The 16,033-nt window shown below is 43.3% G+C and overlaps 1 protein-coding gene across 1 annotated transcript; it reads right to left on the bottom strand.

Annotated features, from left to right (window-relative positions):
* Positions 1–4,530: 4,530 nt before the first annotated feature.
* LOC123355846 (kelch-like protein 23) lies at positions 4,531–12,397 on the bottom strand. The gene is made up of 3 exons (XM_044998614.1): positions 11,476–12,397; positions 9,996–10,407; positions 4,531–4,837 (listed from the first exon to the last, which is right to left on the bottom strand). Exons 1-3 carry the CDS (start codon positions 12,395–12,397, stop codon positions 4,531–4,533), a joined length of 1,641 nt encoding a protein of 546 aa, XP_044854549.1.
* Between the last annotated feature and the right edge of the window lie 3,636 nt (positions 12,398–16,033).

Genomic DNA, 16,033 nt, shown 5'->3' with positions numbered 1-16,033 from the left:
TCCTGTTCCCTAGTGTGATTTGATGGTCTGTAGCAGACACCAGCTTATACCCTATCTTGAGGTTTATCGGTTAGGACATTGGTTCATAAGCAAGCTAGATCATTTTCTTCTGAGGTGTCAGTGACTCAGAAACAGGTAATGCCATTTTTGCCAGAATACCTCTCCCTTGCTTCCCTTGCCCACTTTATCCTTCCTAGGTAGGGTACAACCATGATTTTAACATTGCCAGTCATTTGAACCATCCCACCAGGTGTCAGTGACACCAACCAGATCAAATTTATGCACAGAAATGAGTGATTCCAGTTCCTCTTGTTTGTTACCCAGGCTCCTACCATGGGTACATAGGGACTTAAATAATTTCTTCTCTTTGTGTTCGTTGGTTCCTTGATTAATTTTGTTCTAAACATGTCAGTTTGGTGCTACATAGTGCGAATATCTTCCCTCTTTTCACCCTCCCCTTTTGTTGGTAGTTTAACACCCTCCTGACCACTCCAGCTGGCCTGTCCCCAAGAAGATTGGGTCAGAAGGTGGCCCAATGTTCCACAAAACCAAAACCCTCCACATTCTACCACTTACCTACCCAGCAGCTCACTTCTGGAATTTTCCTCCTCCTTTTGCTTAAGGGAGAGGAAGGATTTCAGAGAAGATCAAGTGACATTCTTCTGATTAAAATTACATTTTCCAGCAAATAAATTACTTGTTCTAAAAATGTTGTCCAGCTCTTGTCTGAGTGTAATTGGTGCAGTGATGGGGGTGGGGTTATGAATTTGGGAGGCAATATAAGCTGGTAGTTAAAAGTGCCCAAGGTCAGTGCATAGGGCCAGCACAGAGCTGCCTGGCTTTGTGCAGCTCCATGTGACATTTTATGAAAATTACATCATGAATGAATGTTTGATGATCAGCAGGTAAGTAGGCCCAGTGGTCTGGCTGGGATGTTAGATGGGTTGGGATGTGAGTTCCTGCAGAGAATTCTCTCGTGGGTGCTGGCTGGTGAGTCTTGCCCACATGCTCAGGGTTTAGCTGATCGCCATATTTGGGGCCGGGAAGGAATTTTCCTCCAGGGCAGATTGGCAGAGGCCCTGGAGGTTTTTTCGCCTTCCTCTGCAGCATGGGGCACAGGTCACTTGCTGGAGGATTCTCTGCAGCTTGAGGTCTTCAAACCACAATTTGAGGACTTCAATAACTCAGACTTAGGTTAGGGATTTGTTATAGAAGTGGAAGGGTGAGATTGTGTGGCCTGCTTTGTGCAGGAGGTCAGACTAGATGATCATAATAGTCCCTTCTGACCTTAAAGTCTATGAGCAGGAGCGGCTCTAGGAATTCCGCTGCCCCAAGCAGGGCGGCGGGGCGCGCTCTGGCGGTCGCCGGTCCCATGGCTCCGGGGGACCTCTTGCAGACGTGCCTGCAGAGGGTCCACTGATCCTGCGGCTCTGGTGGACCTCCCGCAGGGCATGCCTGCGGATGCTCCACCGGAGCTGTGGGACCAGCAGACCCTCTGCAGGCATTTCTGCGGGAGGTCCACTGGAGCTGCGGGACCAGCGGACCCTCCGCAGTCATTCCTGCGGGAGGTCCGCCAGAGCCGCCTGCCGCCCTCCCGGCAAAATGCCGCCCCAAGCGCGTACTTGGCGTGCTGGGGTCTGGAGCCGGCCCTGTCTATGAGTCTATAATGGCTATATGCAAATTAGTTGCAAAAAGTGTCAGCTTGTAAACAAGTGTTGCTTTAGCACTGGCAAATGGAGTCTCTTGTTCATCTGCCAGGAGGCAAGCATTGCCCTGCCCTGGCAGCCTCTCAGCCTTATTCTGGGGTGACATGTTCTATGGGTGGTTTAGTGTCCAGGGCCCAGGCAGGTCTTGGCTTCTCTGCTGTCCAAGAAACCTTAATTCAGCCCCCTTAATTCGCCACATTGGCCTTTGGTCACCAGGAAGAACAACTGCAAGGGAAGTGTTGGTCAGCACTTGCTGCCCTGGAAGAGCTGTGTGAGAACGGCATGTGCTCACGGGAAGTGGAATTGTAATCATAGCACCAGCCTCTAACAACCCCTACTGAGCATGTGTGAACTTGGCCAAATGGAGGTATATTTTTGTAAGGAAAGGCATATCCCTGACATCAGAGCATCTGTGCTCCACTCCCCCAGGTTCACACATAGGCACTCCCTGCCCCCAAAGTTCAGAGCCAAGATAAGAACCACATTCTGCTATCCACCCTCCAAACCATTGTTACATAGTTGAACTTTAAAAATAATGATAATACAAGATGTCAGACAACCATCTCAACCAGAATTTATTTAATCAACGATTACTAGCCAAAGATTAATACAGCACAATTCAGAATACAGAAAGGAAGGCTTTGTACTTTACCTAGCCAACCTGAAGTGTGCTTGCATGCATGCTCAGTCACATGCCTTGCTCTATGGCTAATTAATTTTCTATCCAGCATAGCTCTAGATCAAGGGTCGGCAACCTTTCAGAAGTACCGTGCCGAGTCTTCGTTATTCACTCTAATTTAAGGTTCCGCGTGCCAGTAATACATTTTAATGTTTTTAGAAGGTCTCTTTCTCTAAGTCTATAATATATAACTAAACTAGTGTTGTATGTAAAGTAAATAAGGTTTTTAAAATGTTTAAGAAGCTTCATTTAAAATTAAATTAAAATGCAGAGCCCCCCGGACTGGTGGCCAGGACCCAGGCAGTGTGAGTGCCACTGAAAATCAGCCATAGGTTGTCTACCCCTGCTCTAGATCATAATGTTTAACATTATAAATTATATCATTTATCATATTCATATATCATTGGAGTGTCTCTCTTAGGGAGCAGCTGGTGCACAAAGTGCAGGTAAATTTTCAAACATGACTAGGAATCGGGTCTTATTTCTCTCGTTATACATGTCATGGGCAGAGCTGGGAAAATAACTGATTTTTTTGGTTTGGTGGCAGTTCCATTTTTTTTTTAAATCATGTTGAATTGACCCCAAAACAATTTTTTGACACTTTTGGCAAACTGAGAGGTTAAAAAAATCATTTGGCCTCAGACAAAACATTTCACTTTGATTTTGAGCATTTTTATAAAACTTTTAAAAAATACAATTGAAGGAAATTTTGTAACAAAGTTATTTTGAATTAAAAAAATTAAATATTTTGTTTTGAAAATGTCAAAACAAAATGTTTTGACTTGTTTGAAGTTTGTTGGCTTTGTTTTCAAAATGAAAACTTCAGTGAAACTAACACAAATTGGTGATATTACCTCATCCACCTTGTCTCACAAATTACTGAAACATTTCAGTGACACCAAATCAGTTTTTGCAGAGAAACAGTTTCAGTCAGAAAATGTCACCCAGCTGTGAAGCAAGCAGCCTCATGCATAATAATGCACTGAAATGTTGCAGCGGGGAGGGACGATGTTCCCGTCCTGGGTGAAATCTTGTCCTCTTGTAGCTAACTGCAAAATTCCATTGACATCAATGGCTGGGATTTCATCCCCTGACTGAGCATCATAAGATTAGACCAGTGCAAAGTGTATGAAGCTCAACTCCTATTTGCTAGCCAATGGCCTCTTGTCATTTGTAGAACTATCTCCATAGCCATCAAAAGCATCTCTGAACAGGGTTCCCTAGGTGCTACCTAAAACCCGAGTGACACTTTACACATAGAGCTGATTCAGCACAGACGTGATGAGGGCATTGGCTTGAATAAAGAAGCAGTTTAAAGTCTACCATGTGCCTGCTCTTTTCCTTCCAAATATAATCAAGTCCCTGCCCAGGCTCCTTAGGAACCCAGAGGAGTGAAGCATGAAGTAGCTCAGGTCTTTATAGTCTCCCCATGGCTCTGTTTGCATGTTAGGTACTGTCATCCCTATGGGCTGAAAATAAAAGAATCAATTTTCAATGACTGAAATTTGGTTTTCTTTGGATAGGTGCCTTCCACCTGTCCAAGGGGAAGAGGGATAGCTCAGTGGTTTGAGCATTAGCCTGCTAAACCCAGGGTTGTGAGTTCAATCCTTGAGGAGGCCACTTTGGGATCTGGGGCAAAAATTGGTCCTGCTAGTGAAGGCAGGGGGCTGGACTCAACGACCTTTCAAGGTCCCTTCCAGTTCTAGGAGATTGGTATATCTCCAATTATTACCTATTGCTGCTGCCTGGAGTGCTCCTCAGCATTTGAGAAGCTGCTGTCCTGTCATTTGGAAAAATAAAAAAAAAACCAAACAGCCATGTTTCTGACTGACCCTGCAATGCTGTTATTCCTTCTGCTGCAGAGGCCAAGTTAGTAAGTTTGCTAACAAATGTTTCCATGGAATCATGCTGACACCAGTGGCGATGTCTTGATAAAGAAAGGAGCAAATCTTCCATTGCCATGTTGGCTCCTTGAGGACAAAGGACACCAGCATTTGCCAAACTGAAAAAGATAAAATCAGGAGCGGAATAAATGATGTTTTCAAGATTCTATAAGTTCTACAGACAATTAATAGCAGCCCTTGTAAGCGTTAACACACTGGACTCCCTTTCTGTATAGTGGCCTGGGTCCAGCCTTGCTTAAGCTCATGTGTCAAATCTTCGTATAGAGACACACCCATAAATAGGAACGGGGCAAGGGAATTTGCTATCTACCACCTGACATGTGTCAGTGTAAGGGTCAAAGAGCACCATGTTGGGGACAGCCATGTTCCCCTTCCTCTGTCCCAGGAGATAAATTTGGCCATTCGTGGTGCTGCATCCCATGAAGAATTTCTGAGTCAGGCACTCTTCATCCACTTGGGTCCATTCATCTGTGTCCATATCAAAGCGAAAGGCTCCACCTCCTATGGTGTAGAGCGCTCCATTCAGAGCTGTAACACAGAGGTCATACCTAGGGAGAAGGAAAACTGGTGATCTCAGCAGGACACAAAGAGAAAGGTCAGCACCCCCAGCATGCATCCAGTTTCCTCTAAACTGAAAATCATTCAACAAATTGTATAGTTGCTGAGAATAACTCAGGTTGATGATGGTGAGTGAAGATCTCAGGCCCTCTCTGCAATATTCTTACTAATCAACTCTCTGCTTTACTTGCATCAGAAGTTAACTGAAATGTTGCTACTCTTTAGCTTTCAATAACAACCATCCACTTCAGGGAAAAATCACCTCCTTTAAATATCAGAGAACAGACATGTGTCTGACGAAGTGAGTATTCACCCACGAAAACTTATGTTCCAATATGTCTGTCAGTCTATAAGGTGCCACAGGACTGTCGCTTTTTACAGATCCAGACTAACACGGCTACCCCTCTGACACTTGACTCCTTCAAATAGTTATTAATCTTTCCCAGGACACTGTCAGGTAGTTTAGGGCCTGGGATTTAATAGCAATTGCCTATCTTTTCTTCTTTAATTCAATGAATACTGCTTTATTTTGTATTTAAATATCCCCCTGCAGCCCCAAACAAGAGGCAATGCTAGGGCAAGAGCACTAGATAGTGAAACTGAGCAGTCTAGTGTCACTGTCCAAGTCCAGTGAAAGTAAAAAAGTAAACAATAGAAATAATACCAGCCTTTGGTGATCATATTTTAAAATGTGGTGATTGTCCAAAACAGCAACTTGGGGCTGTTTTTACAATCTTTCTCAACAGATCTGCTCTTAGAATGAAATTCACTTGTGCAGAGGACAGCATAAGACCTTCACACCAGTGCATCAGCTTTGTGCTGGCCCTTCACAGGGGTAAATTTCAACCTTTGTCATCTGATTAAAGTGGCACCTGAGCATAGAGAAAAAACTGCCTTTGTGAAACCCATGGGGTGTTTCAGTTCTGCAGAACACCTTTCAGGCTCATGAATGCATCAAGGACATTTCAGAGGATAGCAAATAGTCTAACCCAAGTTTTGATAATAGAATCATAGAATTCAAGATCAGAAGGGACCATTATGATCATCTAGTCTGACCTCCTGCAAGATGCAGGCCACATAAGCCGATCCACCCACTCCTTAAGCAAGCGACCCCTGCCCCATGCTTCGGAGGAAGACATACTTACATACCTAGATGACTTCATTTGTTCCCACAAAACATGGAAGGAACATCTGGTAGGAATGGAAAGGATCCTAAAGCTTTGTAAGGAGTCAGGGTTTAAATTTTTGGGAAACAAATATCAGTTTACAAGGAGTCACATCACCTTCCCAGGACATATAGTCAGTGAGGAGCCCCCACCTTGGAAACTGAATGTTACAAAAGACTGGAAGGTTGCAACAAACCAGGAAAAGGTGGTTCAACCATTTGTAGTTCTCTGTGGATTCTACAAAGATTTGTACAAAATTTTGCAGCATGGGCAGCAGCGCCATTATACCAGCTAATTAAGAACAACTTTGCCTGGACAGAGCAACACCAAAAACCATCTGAGTCACTGAAAGAAGGACTTCTAAACCATGCTGTGCTTAACTTCTCAGATCCATCACATCCATTCCTTGTAACCTGTGATGCCTCAAAGTTTGCTGTGGGATTTGCACTTAAACAAATTGATGAGCTCGGTAGGTGCAGACTGGTGGATTTTGGAGGTCACAAATTAAATGAGAGGGAAATCAAGGATTTGGCTACGGAACTGGAGGGCCAAGTGTGGAGGCCTTCAAGGCCTATCTTCCATACTCAAATTCACAGTGTACACAGGGCACAGTGCCCTGCAGTGGCTCTGGTGAGGGACATTTTCAGCAACCAGCCAGGAGTCCAAGTCACTGCCAATTATTAAAATGGACTATCAATTATTCTCCTTATTGCATTTAGTAGGCCTTTGCAGGAACTTAGCATTACTAAGGCGAAGCTGGGAGGGAGGGGTTAAGACAATCACCAGAAGTTAGCCTGACTCTGTCCTCCCTAATACGTAAAAAAACAGGAAGTCTGAATATATTTTAAAACTGTCATTATGGGAAAATATAACTGCCAGCCTAACAGCTCCAAACTGCTTTAACCATTTTTTTCTTAGTAACATGTTTTTGTAATGCCTGCTTTTTGCCCAACAGTTGATTTTGTTTGGTCAGCTATGTAACACTTTTGATTAAGATATCTTTGTAACTTTCTACGTATAAAAAAATTAAGGGTCTGAGACAGGCAGATTGCTTTGTGAACACATTAAAAAAATCTCCAGCAGCAGACGGAAGGCTGGCCACCAAAACGCTGCTGTTAAAATACTCAAAAACCACTCCAGACTTGTGGGATAATGCTGTAATCTACTGTGTTTGTATCCCCTTAAGATTAAACAAAGCAAAAGCTTTAAGTAAAGGGATTCCTGTAAAAGTGCTGAATACTAAAATAAAAGTAAAGGCTTTAAGTAAAAGCACTTAACTTTGGCCTTGTCTACACTACGTGGCGAGGTATATCTAAGTTACGCAACTTCAGCTACGTGAATAACGTTGCTGAAGTCAACGTACTTAGATCTACTTACTGCAGGGTCCACACTACGTGATGTCATCTAGACATGCTCTTCTATCGACTCCCCTTGTGCTTCTCATTCAGGTGGAGTACAGGAGTTGACGGGAGAGTGACCTGTGGTCGATTTAGTGGGTCTTCACTAGACACGTTAAATGGACCACCGATGCATCGATCGCCCTGTGTCGATCCGCCGGTAAGTGTAGACAAGCCCTTTGTATGATTTATGCCAACCATCTAGCAGACAGACATGGTGCATCTTCATTAATTTATTTCCTAATACCGCCTCGCAAAAAGTAGTCACCAAAAGCTTTGTATTTAAGAAACCCTGGGTAACAGCTCCTTATGAAGCACCACCCAGAAGGATGCCTGTGCAGATGGATTCACAAACTGTCTGGATATACACTCACAGTTCACCATAAACCTGGAAAGCAAAATATGGTTGCAGATTGGGTGAGGGCAATTAGAATAGACTCTGCCTGCTCTTGTGAGGACATTTAACAAGAACAGCTTAAAGACTCTGAGTTATGTTTGGTGCCAAAAGATCTACTGAAGGACACACAGATTAGCACAGTGCAAGAATGATTATCCATTGATATGGCTACCAACTTGCTGATGTATGAAGACAACAGGATTAGCTTGCAAGCAAGCTTACAGAGAACAGTACTGGAGTGTGTTCATGACAATGAAGACAGGTCACTGATATACAGCAGTCTGGATCTGTTGGTTAGCTGGATGCAATTAAAGAATATATGTTTTAATTACAGCTAAATGCAATGTCATACATTTAGAAACAAAGGATGTGGACTGTACTTCTAGGATTGGGAACTGTCCTGGAAAGCAGTAATTGCAAGAAAGATTTAGGGGTCATTATAAATAATCAACTTAACATGAACTCCCAGTGCAATAGTACAGCTAAAAGAGCTAAGGTGTATAAACAAGGAAATATTGATGAAGAATATAGAGGTGGTATTACCTCTGCATATGGTACCGGTGAGACCATTACTGGACATTGTGTCTAGTTCTGGTGCCCATACTTTACATAGGATGTTGACAAATTGGAAAGGCTTAGAGCAGAGCTACAAGAATTATTCAAGGTCTGGAAAATACTCCTTAAACTCAGACTCAAAAGAGCTCCGTCTATTTAATTTATGAAAGAGAAGGTGATTATGTGATTTAATTACAATCTAGCGAGGACTTATACAAAGAGAAGACATCTGATACTAGATGGTTCTTTAGTCTAGCAGAAATACATAAGATCCAATAGCTGGAAGTTGAAGTCAGCAACATTCTAACTGGAAATAAGATGCACATTTTTAATAGTGAATGTAATTAACCATTGGAACAGATTAGCAATGTGGTCAATTTACCTTCATTTGAAGCCTTTAAATGAAGACTGGATCAGTCTTTCTATTAAATATGCTCTAATTCAATCACAAGCCATTGCCTGAAGTTAGCAAAGTTCTAACTGACATAGGATGCCTACTTTAACAATGAATGAATAACCATTGGAACAAGTCAGTAAGGGGTGTTGTAAATCCTCCATTACTTCAAGTCTTTAAATCAGGATTTGCTGTCATTCTAAAAGCTATGCTGTAGCTCAGCTAAAAGTTGCTGGATTAGATATGAGGAGGAGTGGTGAGGTTGTCTGGTCTATGCAATGCAGGAGGACAGACTACATGATCATAGTGGTCCCTTCTGGCCATGAAATTTATGGACCCACGAATGGGAGGGGACGTGTTTCACAGGTTGGTGAATAGAGGATGTGTCCACAAGAGAATCTGTTAAAATACTGTCAAGGCAGCCAATTAAATGTCTGAGGACCCTTGAACTAAATGCTATGTGATTCTTTACTTTGCAAATCTTTGTGATGTGATTTTCATCTTGGCATTGTCCCTTTTATATTGATTCTGACTCACACTAATTTGAGAGCCAGACAACAATGGCTGGGGGGCTGAGCTGGAACTTCTACTACTGATATGTTTATCTCTAAAGAGAGAAGTAAATAAACCCTCAGCAAACTGCATGCACTGTTCTGGGCAGAAGCAGATGGGTCTGACTCATGCCCCCTCTTTCCTGCTCCCTCCACACATTTGTTTGTAACACTCACTTGGTGCATCTGGAGTTAAATTAAGTGTACGCTCTTTAGGGCAGAGGTTTGAGCTGCACCCTGCACATTGAGGCTTGATCTGAGTGCAGCCTCTGGTGTCACTGAAACAGAAATTTATAAATACAATCAATCAATAATACCTATTTCTTATATAGCACTTTTTATCTGCGAGTGCTTTACAAGGAGGTCAGAATAGTATGAACAATAATAAATTTAATTTTGTCTTTTAAAAAGAGGAACAGTTGTGACCCTAGAAAATAGGGGCCAATCTAAGTGCTGCTAGGGAACCTATCCTGGACATCACCTTATCCCTTCAAGAGATGGAACAGATGGAACAGCTTGAAGAGATACAGGTTACAAACAGAAACCAGCATGATCAGATGGATCATACCAGACCAACCAGAGGTGAAATTCGGCTCTACTGAAGTCAGTAGGAGTTTTGCCATTGACGTCAATGAAATCCCCATGAAATCTTTTTCAGGGAGTCACATTTCAGAGCAGAGTTCCTCACCTGGGAAGTGGTGAGAAGGAGATGACATCCCAAACATCCTTCTCCATGTCCAGTCTCTGCACTCCACCATACACATCTCCCTTTTCATCCAGGCCACAGACCACGTAAAGCCTGGTCCCCACACTGACTGCACCTGCTCTCTCCACAGGCTGAACCATGGGGCTCATGCTTTGCCATTGCGAGTCCATTAATGCCAGGCGCTCCACATCTGGGATTATGCCCTCATCTGTGCTCCCTCCAAGCACGTACAGATAGAGCCCAGCCCCTACGGCACAATGACTGTTGCGAGACTGCTTCATAGCAGGCCCTTCCAGCCAGTTGTTCTCCCAGCAATTATAGATCAACACCCAGTCCACGCTGTACCACACAAACGCATCTCGGAAATAACCTCCTGTGACAAAAAGGAAGTTCCCTGGGGATAGAATGGAAAGAAGTGTCAGGCAGAGGCATCTCTCAGCCATCCTCATGCATATCCTGCTGCCCACTTCCCCTCAAGCAATTTGCACATTTAGGTTTCCTTCCTGCAGCCTGATGTATGGAGTCCCTTGCACCTGAGCAAGTTCTCCTTGGAATCAATGGGGCTCCAGGTAGGTATGGGGTCTGCCCATGTAGATCAGAGTGCAGGACTGGAGTCTTAATCTCTCCTTCAGCTTCTAATATGGATGAGTGATGAACAGTTTGCTGCAAATATTTGACACTCGGTATTTGACATTTAGCTGCATTGCCTGCATTGTGATTGGTCATGTAAGTCAGATGGCCTTGTTTCTCTTCCCTGATAGGAGGAAGCTAACTCTTAAAATAAGGTTCTATAGAGAACTAAGCTTAAAATGTGCATTCCACAAGTATTCCTCCAATTACAACTTGATCACTCCAAAGCCATCACAAAATGGCTGCAAAGATAGACAGAGCTAATCTGCCCTTTAATTTGCACTAAATGTCATACCAGTTTACAACATTTGTTTCAGCATTTGCTCAAATGTGTCAGACTAACAGAATATAGCAACTCTCCCGTAAGAGTAATGCACTCAGTGTGACAGAGTCAGGTCTGTGCAGCTAATTCTGAAGATCATCACTGTGACAGAGAGGGCTCGGGCCCTAGGAAGGGAGCGATACAATAGAGTTACTCTGCACAACTGATGTAAGTGGGAGTAGAGTAAGAGCTTTAATGTTTATGCCCCATGGTCATCAAATTCAGAAAGAATGAATATTTCCTTTTTTCAGTCAAGTCCCCATACAAACCCCTTACAGCCCAACCACCAGGACTAACAGGTCTTTGAACCAAAGACAACTTTAGGTCTGAGTTAAGTCACTAACAGCACTGATGGTTTAATGGGGGGGGGGGGGGGGGGAGAATCTGAGCCCATGGTAATCAAGACTCTAACCCCTGACTTCCTCTGAGTTTGCCCAGTTCTTGCTAGGTGCCACCTACACTATTTGTTGCAAAGAGTTTTGAGTACACATGCATCTCAGGGAGAGTTACCTACTGCTGCCACTGCATACTGGATGAGGTTCCTGCGCTGCAGCGGGGAGCAAAGATGCCAGGTGCCAGATTTAGGTTGAAATTGAAACAATTCTTGCTGTTCCTTATCATGCTTCCCTCCCAGAACATATAGGGTCTCATAGCTTCTGCTGGTGCAATGAGACAGCTCCACGTTCCTCCAGCTGAGCGGAGGGCAGCTGTCTAACTTCTTTAGCAGCCTGGCAGAGGTATCCTTCTCTCCAGGACATTTGCTTTGTTTCACCAAAGTATCGAGGAAGGAAAGACTCAGAAAGGTTACCCTGACCTGCCCCACCAAGTCCAAGAAGGCCTCCTCCCTAGATGCTGGGTCCTGCATTATCCATTTCATCACAGTATCAAAAACGACATCCTCTCGGGGAACAAAGAGGTCATCGTTTTGCAGGAGCTGCAGCAAAATTTCTTTGGGAAGCTTCTTAAATTCTTCCTGAGAAGTCACTTCCGTCCAGTGCGTGAGAGCCACGCCTAGAGCTGATGCATGAAGCTCTGGACAGGCAAAGCATTGGGCATAGGCCATCAGGCTCAGACAGTTGGAAACATGCAGCTCCCTCTCCAGGAACTTCTCACACATCCTTTTCACTCTCTCAAACTGGAGGAAGTCAGCTGTTTCCAGCAGGCGGGTGACATTGTGCAGAGTTATGAGCACCTTGGCTGTGCGAGTGAACTCGAGAAGCACTTGGAAAGTCTCTGCATCTACTCCTCTGATCACTATGTGGTGTTCGGAGCTCTCTCTAGTGCCCCCAAAAAACATGGCCTCAAAATAGCGACTGTGGAGAGATAGTGCACCACGATTGACTTGGAACAGTCTCTGTCCAATCTCAAGAATGGTGTCGGTAACTGGTTCTGCCTGAAGTCTCAGCCCTTCTGGTTCCTGTGCACAGTCCATGTTAGTTGTCAGCTGGAGGAGTTAAAATTAACTCAGCCCTTCAGCACCCTTTGCTCATGTGAGGCATCTGGAACTGTGACTTTAATAAATATGGGATATGCCAGCCTTGTCCTAAAAATAGACCATGCTTCCTACGCTCCTGTCTGGCTCCACTGTCTTTCCCACTCTCACTAAGCTTATTCTGCCACCACTTCACTCCTCTCAGACCCCTCAGCAGCTGCCACAGTAAGGCTGTAAATCAATACTGAGGTTTTGTGGCTAGTTTATAAACATTAAGAGTAAGGGGTAATAAGCCCCTCTGACGGGGCTCATGGATTTCAGAAGCCTAATGGTGAGTGACTGAATGGAAAAAAACAAACCCTGCACACCCTAGACAAAATCCATAATTTAATAAGAAATAAATAAATACTTGGCAGTTATACAGTGGTTTTCATTCAAGGTTTTACAAAATCCAGGTAACTAACCCTAACCAGTCTCTGTGGGTGGATAGGCAGCTGATCTCTACTCCCAAAGAAACTGAGGCACAGAGAGGTGAGGTGATTTGTCCTGGCCCCCAGGGTAAATCTTAGATTCAGCAAGAGAGCCCAGAACTCCCAGCCCCTGTTTTCACCACAATGCAGTTAAATGGTTTGACTAAGCAACAGCTGAGAAATTAATTGTGTGATTTTAAACCATCATATCTCTCTGCAATTCTGGGAAGCAGAGGAAGTTCAGAATGATGTGGGCTTCACAAAGTAAAACCAAAAGGAGCCAGCCGGTTTTCTCAACTGCAGAAAGTCTGTTGTAAAACAAAACAAGAACTAAGAGTCATAACTCCCAGGTCTTTCTCTAAATGAAGAAGTTCAATCTGCAACTTAATACTGGATAAACACAAGCAACCAACTAAACTGAGGCACAAATCTAGGTGCCCTGGAATGGATCCAGATCCCACCAGCACCACTCTACTTCTCACAGAGAACAGTGTGAATATGCCCTCCCTCACTGTTCCCAATTACCTAGGTCTTCACAGATGGGGGTATTTCTGCAAAGTGAATGTGGCTCAGAAAGTCAGCTGCAGTAGAAAGTCCCCCCTCTGTTCCTCCAGCTAAGGAGAAACTGTCTCCTAGCATGAGGTTCACAATAATGTTTCTTTAGCAGTTAAGAGCCCTTTTCTAAGGACCTTGGTAGTAGGTCTCAACTATCTCCTACTCTGAACCTCACACTAATCAATCTGACATTTTGGATTTAAATGATGCTGGGTGCTCTGATGTAAGTATGCCTCCACATTTGTTACCAATCCTTGAAATTGAGCTCTGCAGAACTCATACCAGGCTGCTACAGCTTGGAGAGACTGGGATTCTGCATTTTAGCATTGATGCTATCCTTTTCTACCAACCCAATCCCTCATTAATAACACAAGGGCTGCTCCAGAGAGCAGTTGTAATTTGTCAGTCAATGTAAAGTGCACAAGCTCCCAGCTGATATGGTCAGATTCTAAGATACGTGACCTGAGGTGGATTTGGCTGTTACCCGTAGCACTGGTAAAGGCAATATTATTCTCTAGAAGTGCTCTGGGTCATCGTATTGCTGGTCCAGTAGTAGGTCCACCTAAATACTTATACTATGGTTCATCACCATGGTATATGAGAGCCTTTCAAAAGAACCAGGTAGTTCTCCACACACTGATCTAACCTTCTTCATCTATCCATGTCAAGGGACAGGATGGGATGGTTATAGCTGATTGGAAAACAATTTCTGTCCCCTGTGAAATTCCAGTATTTCATCATGTTTTCAGCCTCAATTGGGACAAAAAGTCAAACTATCAAAACTTTTAGAAGAACAAAAAGTTCAAAAAAATTTTGATTTGGCAATATCTGATTATTAAGAGTCAATATTAACTGGTGTGTGCTTGAGTTGCCCTGGAGTCTCCTAGAAGCATGTAGTTCATCTGGCTCATGCTCCCATTCTTCTTTACAAGCCAAAGTCCCCTGCTAGACTAACTCTCCCATGCTGCACCATGGGACACTGCAGCAGTTTAAATGGATATAGATTAACGCTGAAACCCCCCTAAAACTACATTTTAATTTTCCATTAGGAAAATGGATATTTGTCAGCAAAATTGACATTTTCCATGGAAAAATCTGATTTTCCAGAAACCACATTTTCCATAATTAAACAGAGCCAAGGTCATGGAGAAGCAGTGATTCTTATTCTTTCACTCAGTCCCACAAATGTAGAATGAAGATGGGGCAGAGGAGATGGGGAAAGTCTCATTTCTGAGATTTTTTTCAGCAACTATAGGAGCCATCTTTCCTCATTGACTTCCATCTCCAAATGGAGTGGTGGCCCCAGATCAGTCCATATGTACATCGGACTTGGTCTCCTTTCACCTTCCCCTCCACCCTCTCTGCTCGCAAACATCTCTATGCCTTCTTCACCACTGCCATACATAGTTGGCATGCTCTTCCAAGATCTATGCAGAGATATGGCAGAATTAAGGTTCTGGTGCACAGTCAGCAGGGGAGGTGTCTGGTTGTTGTTGGAGAAGGCAGGCATGCACTGTTAAGTAGCTTAACTTTTCATGTCCTTGCTTTAGTAGGTTTGCATCACATATGATTCCAAAGTGTGGGGGAGAGAGAGAGAGAGAGAGAGAGAGAGAGAGAGAGAGAGAGAGAGAGAGAGAGAGAGAGAGAGTGAGTGTGTGTGTGTGTGTGTGTATGTACCAGTTTTGTGATTTTTCTGCAGAAGCCCCAGTACATTTGTGAGTTCTAGAACATAGCATGTTCTACAGGTAAAACTCCTGTCAACTACTGAAAGGTATCACAATTACAGAAAATAACTTAAAAAAATAATTGGCACAGCTTTGATCAAGAACTAGCAAAAGCTTATAAAAACTAAAATCCAACACCTTCATCATTTTATCCCTCCTTAAACAGCCTTTTACTGGTATACTAACGGGGAATTTCTTCTCCCTGAAGTTTCACATGTGTATTCAGAGACTGTCAACGTTCTTGTGACAAAAAAGGGAGATTTAAAACCCCCCACTCTTCAAAATACAGAGTCCATGCAGCCAAAAAAACAGAGTAATTCTATTTCAGCTCCTATCTTAGCAAGACTATATAACCAAGTCCAATTAAAGAACAAAGTTTACCTTCAGAGCCATGCAAAATTACGTTCAATGGAGCTGCCCAGACCACGTATATGGACAGCATTGTTATTATTGATGCTGCATGAGCCAGAAAGAACTCTAGCTGACTTTTATATGCTATATTGAGTTTACAAGACTGACTTTCCAGATTAAAATTGATATGATAAGCACAACAGCAGCAAATTAGCCTCGTAAGAGCTTTTTATTCATTCACAGTTGTTCTGAAGGTTTCCCATGTATCATGTATAAAGTTTAGAAAGTCAACAAGAAGAAATCACAAGTGGGAGTATGTGTGCAAGGTATAAAGTAACCTAGTACTACTAGACTGCCTGCAGTAGAAAATTAAATTTTAAAATAAAGCATACAGAACAAAACCAATGTTCCTTCTCTGTGGTCCAATCTGCCATATAGAAGAAAACAGGTAACTTCAGTAGGTTTTAGGACACTCAGCCAAGCCTGAAATTTTCTGGGGCACTCAACACAGATGTTTCTAGGGAAGACTGACTTTA

Source organism: Mauremys mutica, chromosome 24, assembly GCF_020497125.1.
Source record: "Mauremys mutica isolate MM-2020 ecotype Southern chromosome 24, ASM2049712v1, whole genome shotgun sequence".
Taxonomy (NCBI): Eukaryota; Metazoa; Chordata; order Testudines; family Geoemydidae; genus Mauremys; species Mauremys mutica.
The sequence above is the reverse complement of the archived record's forward strand: the minus strand, read 5'-3'. Positions and strand labels throughout refer to the sequence as shown.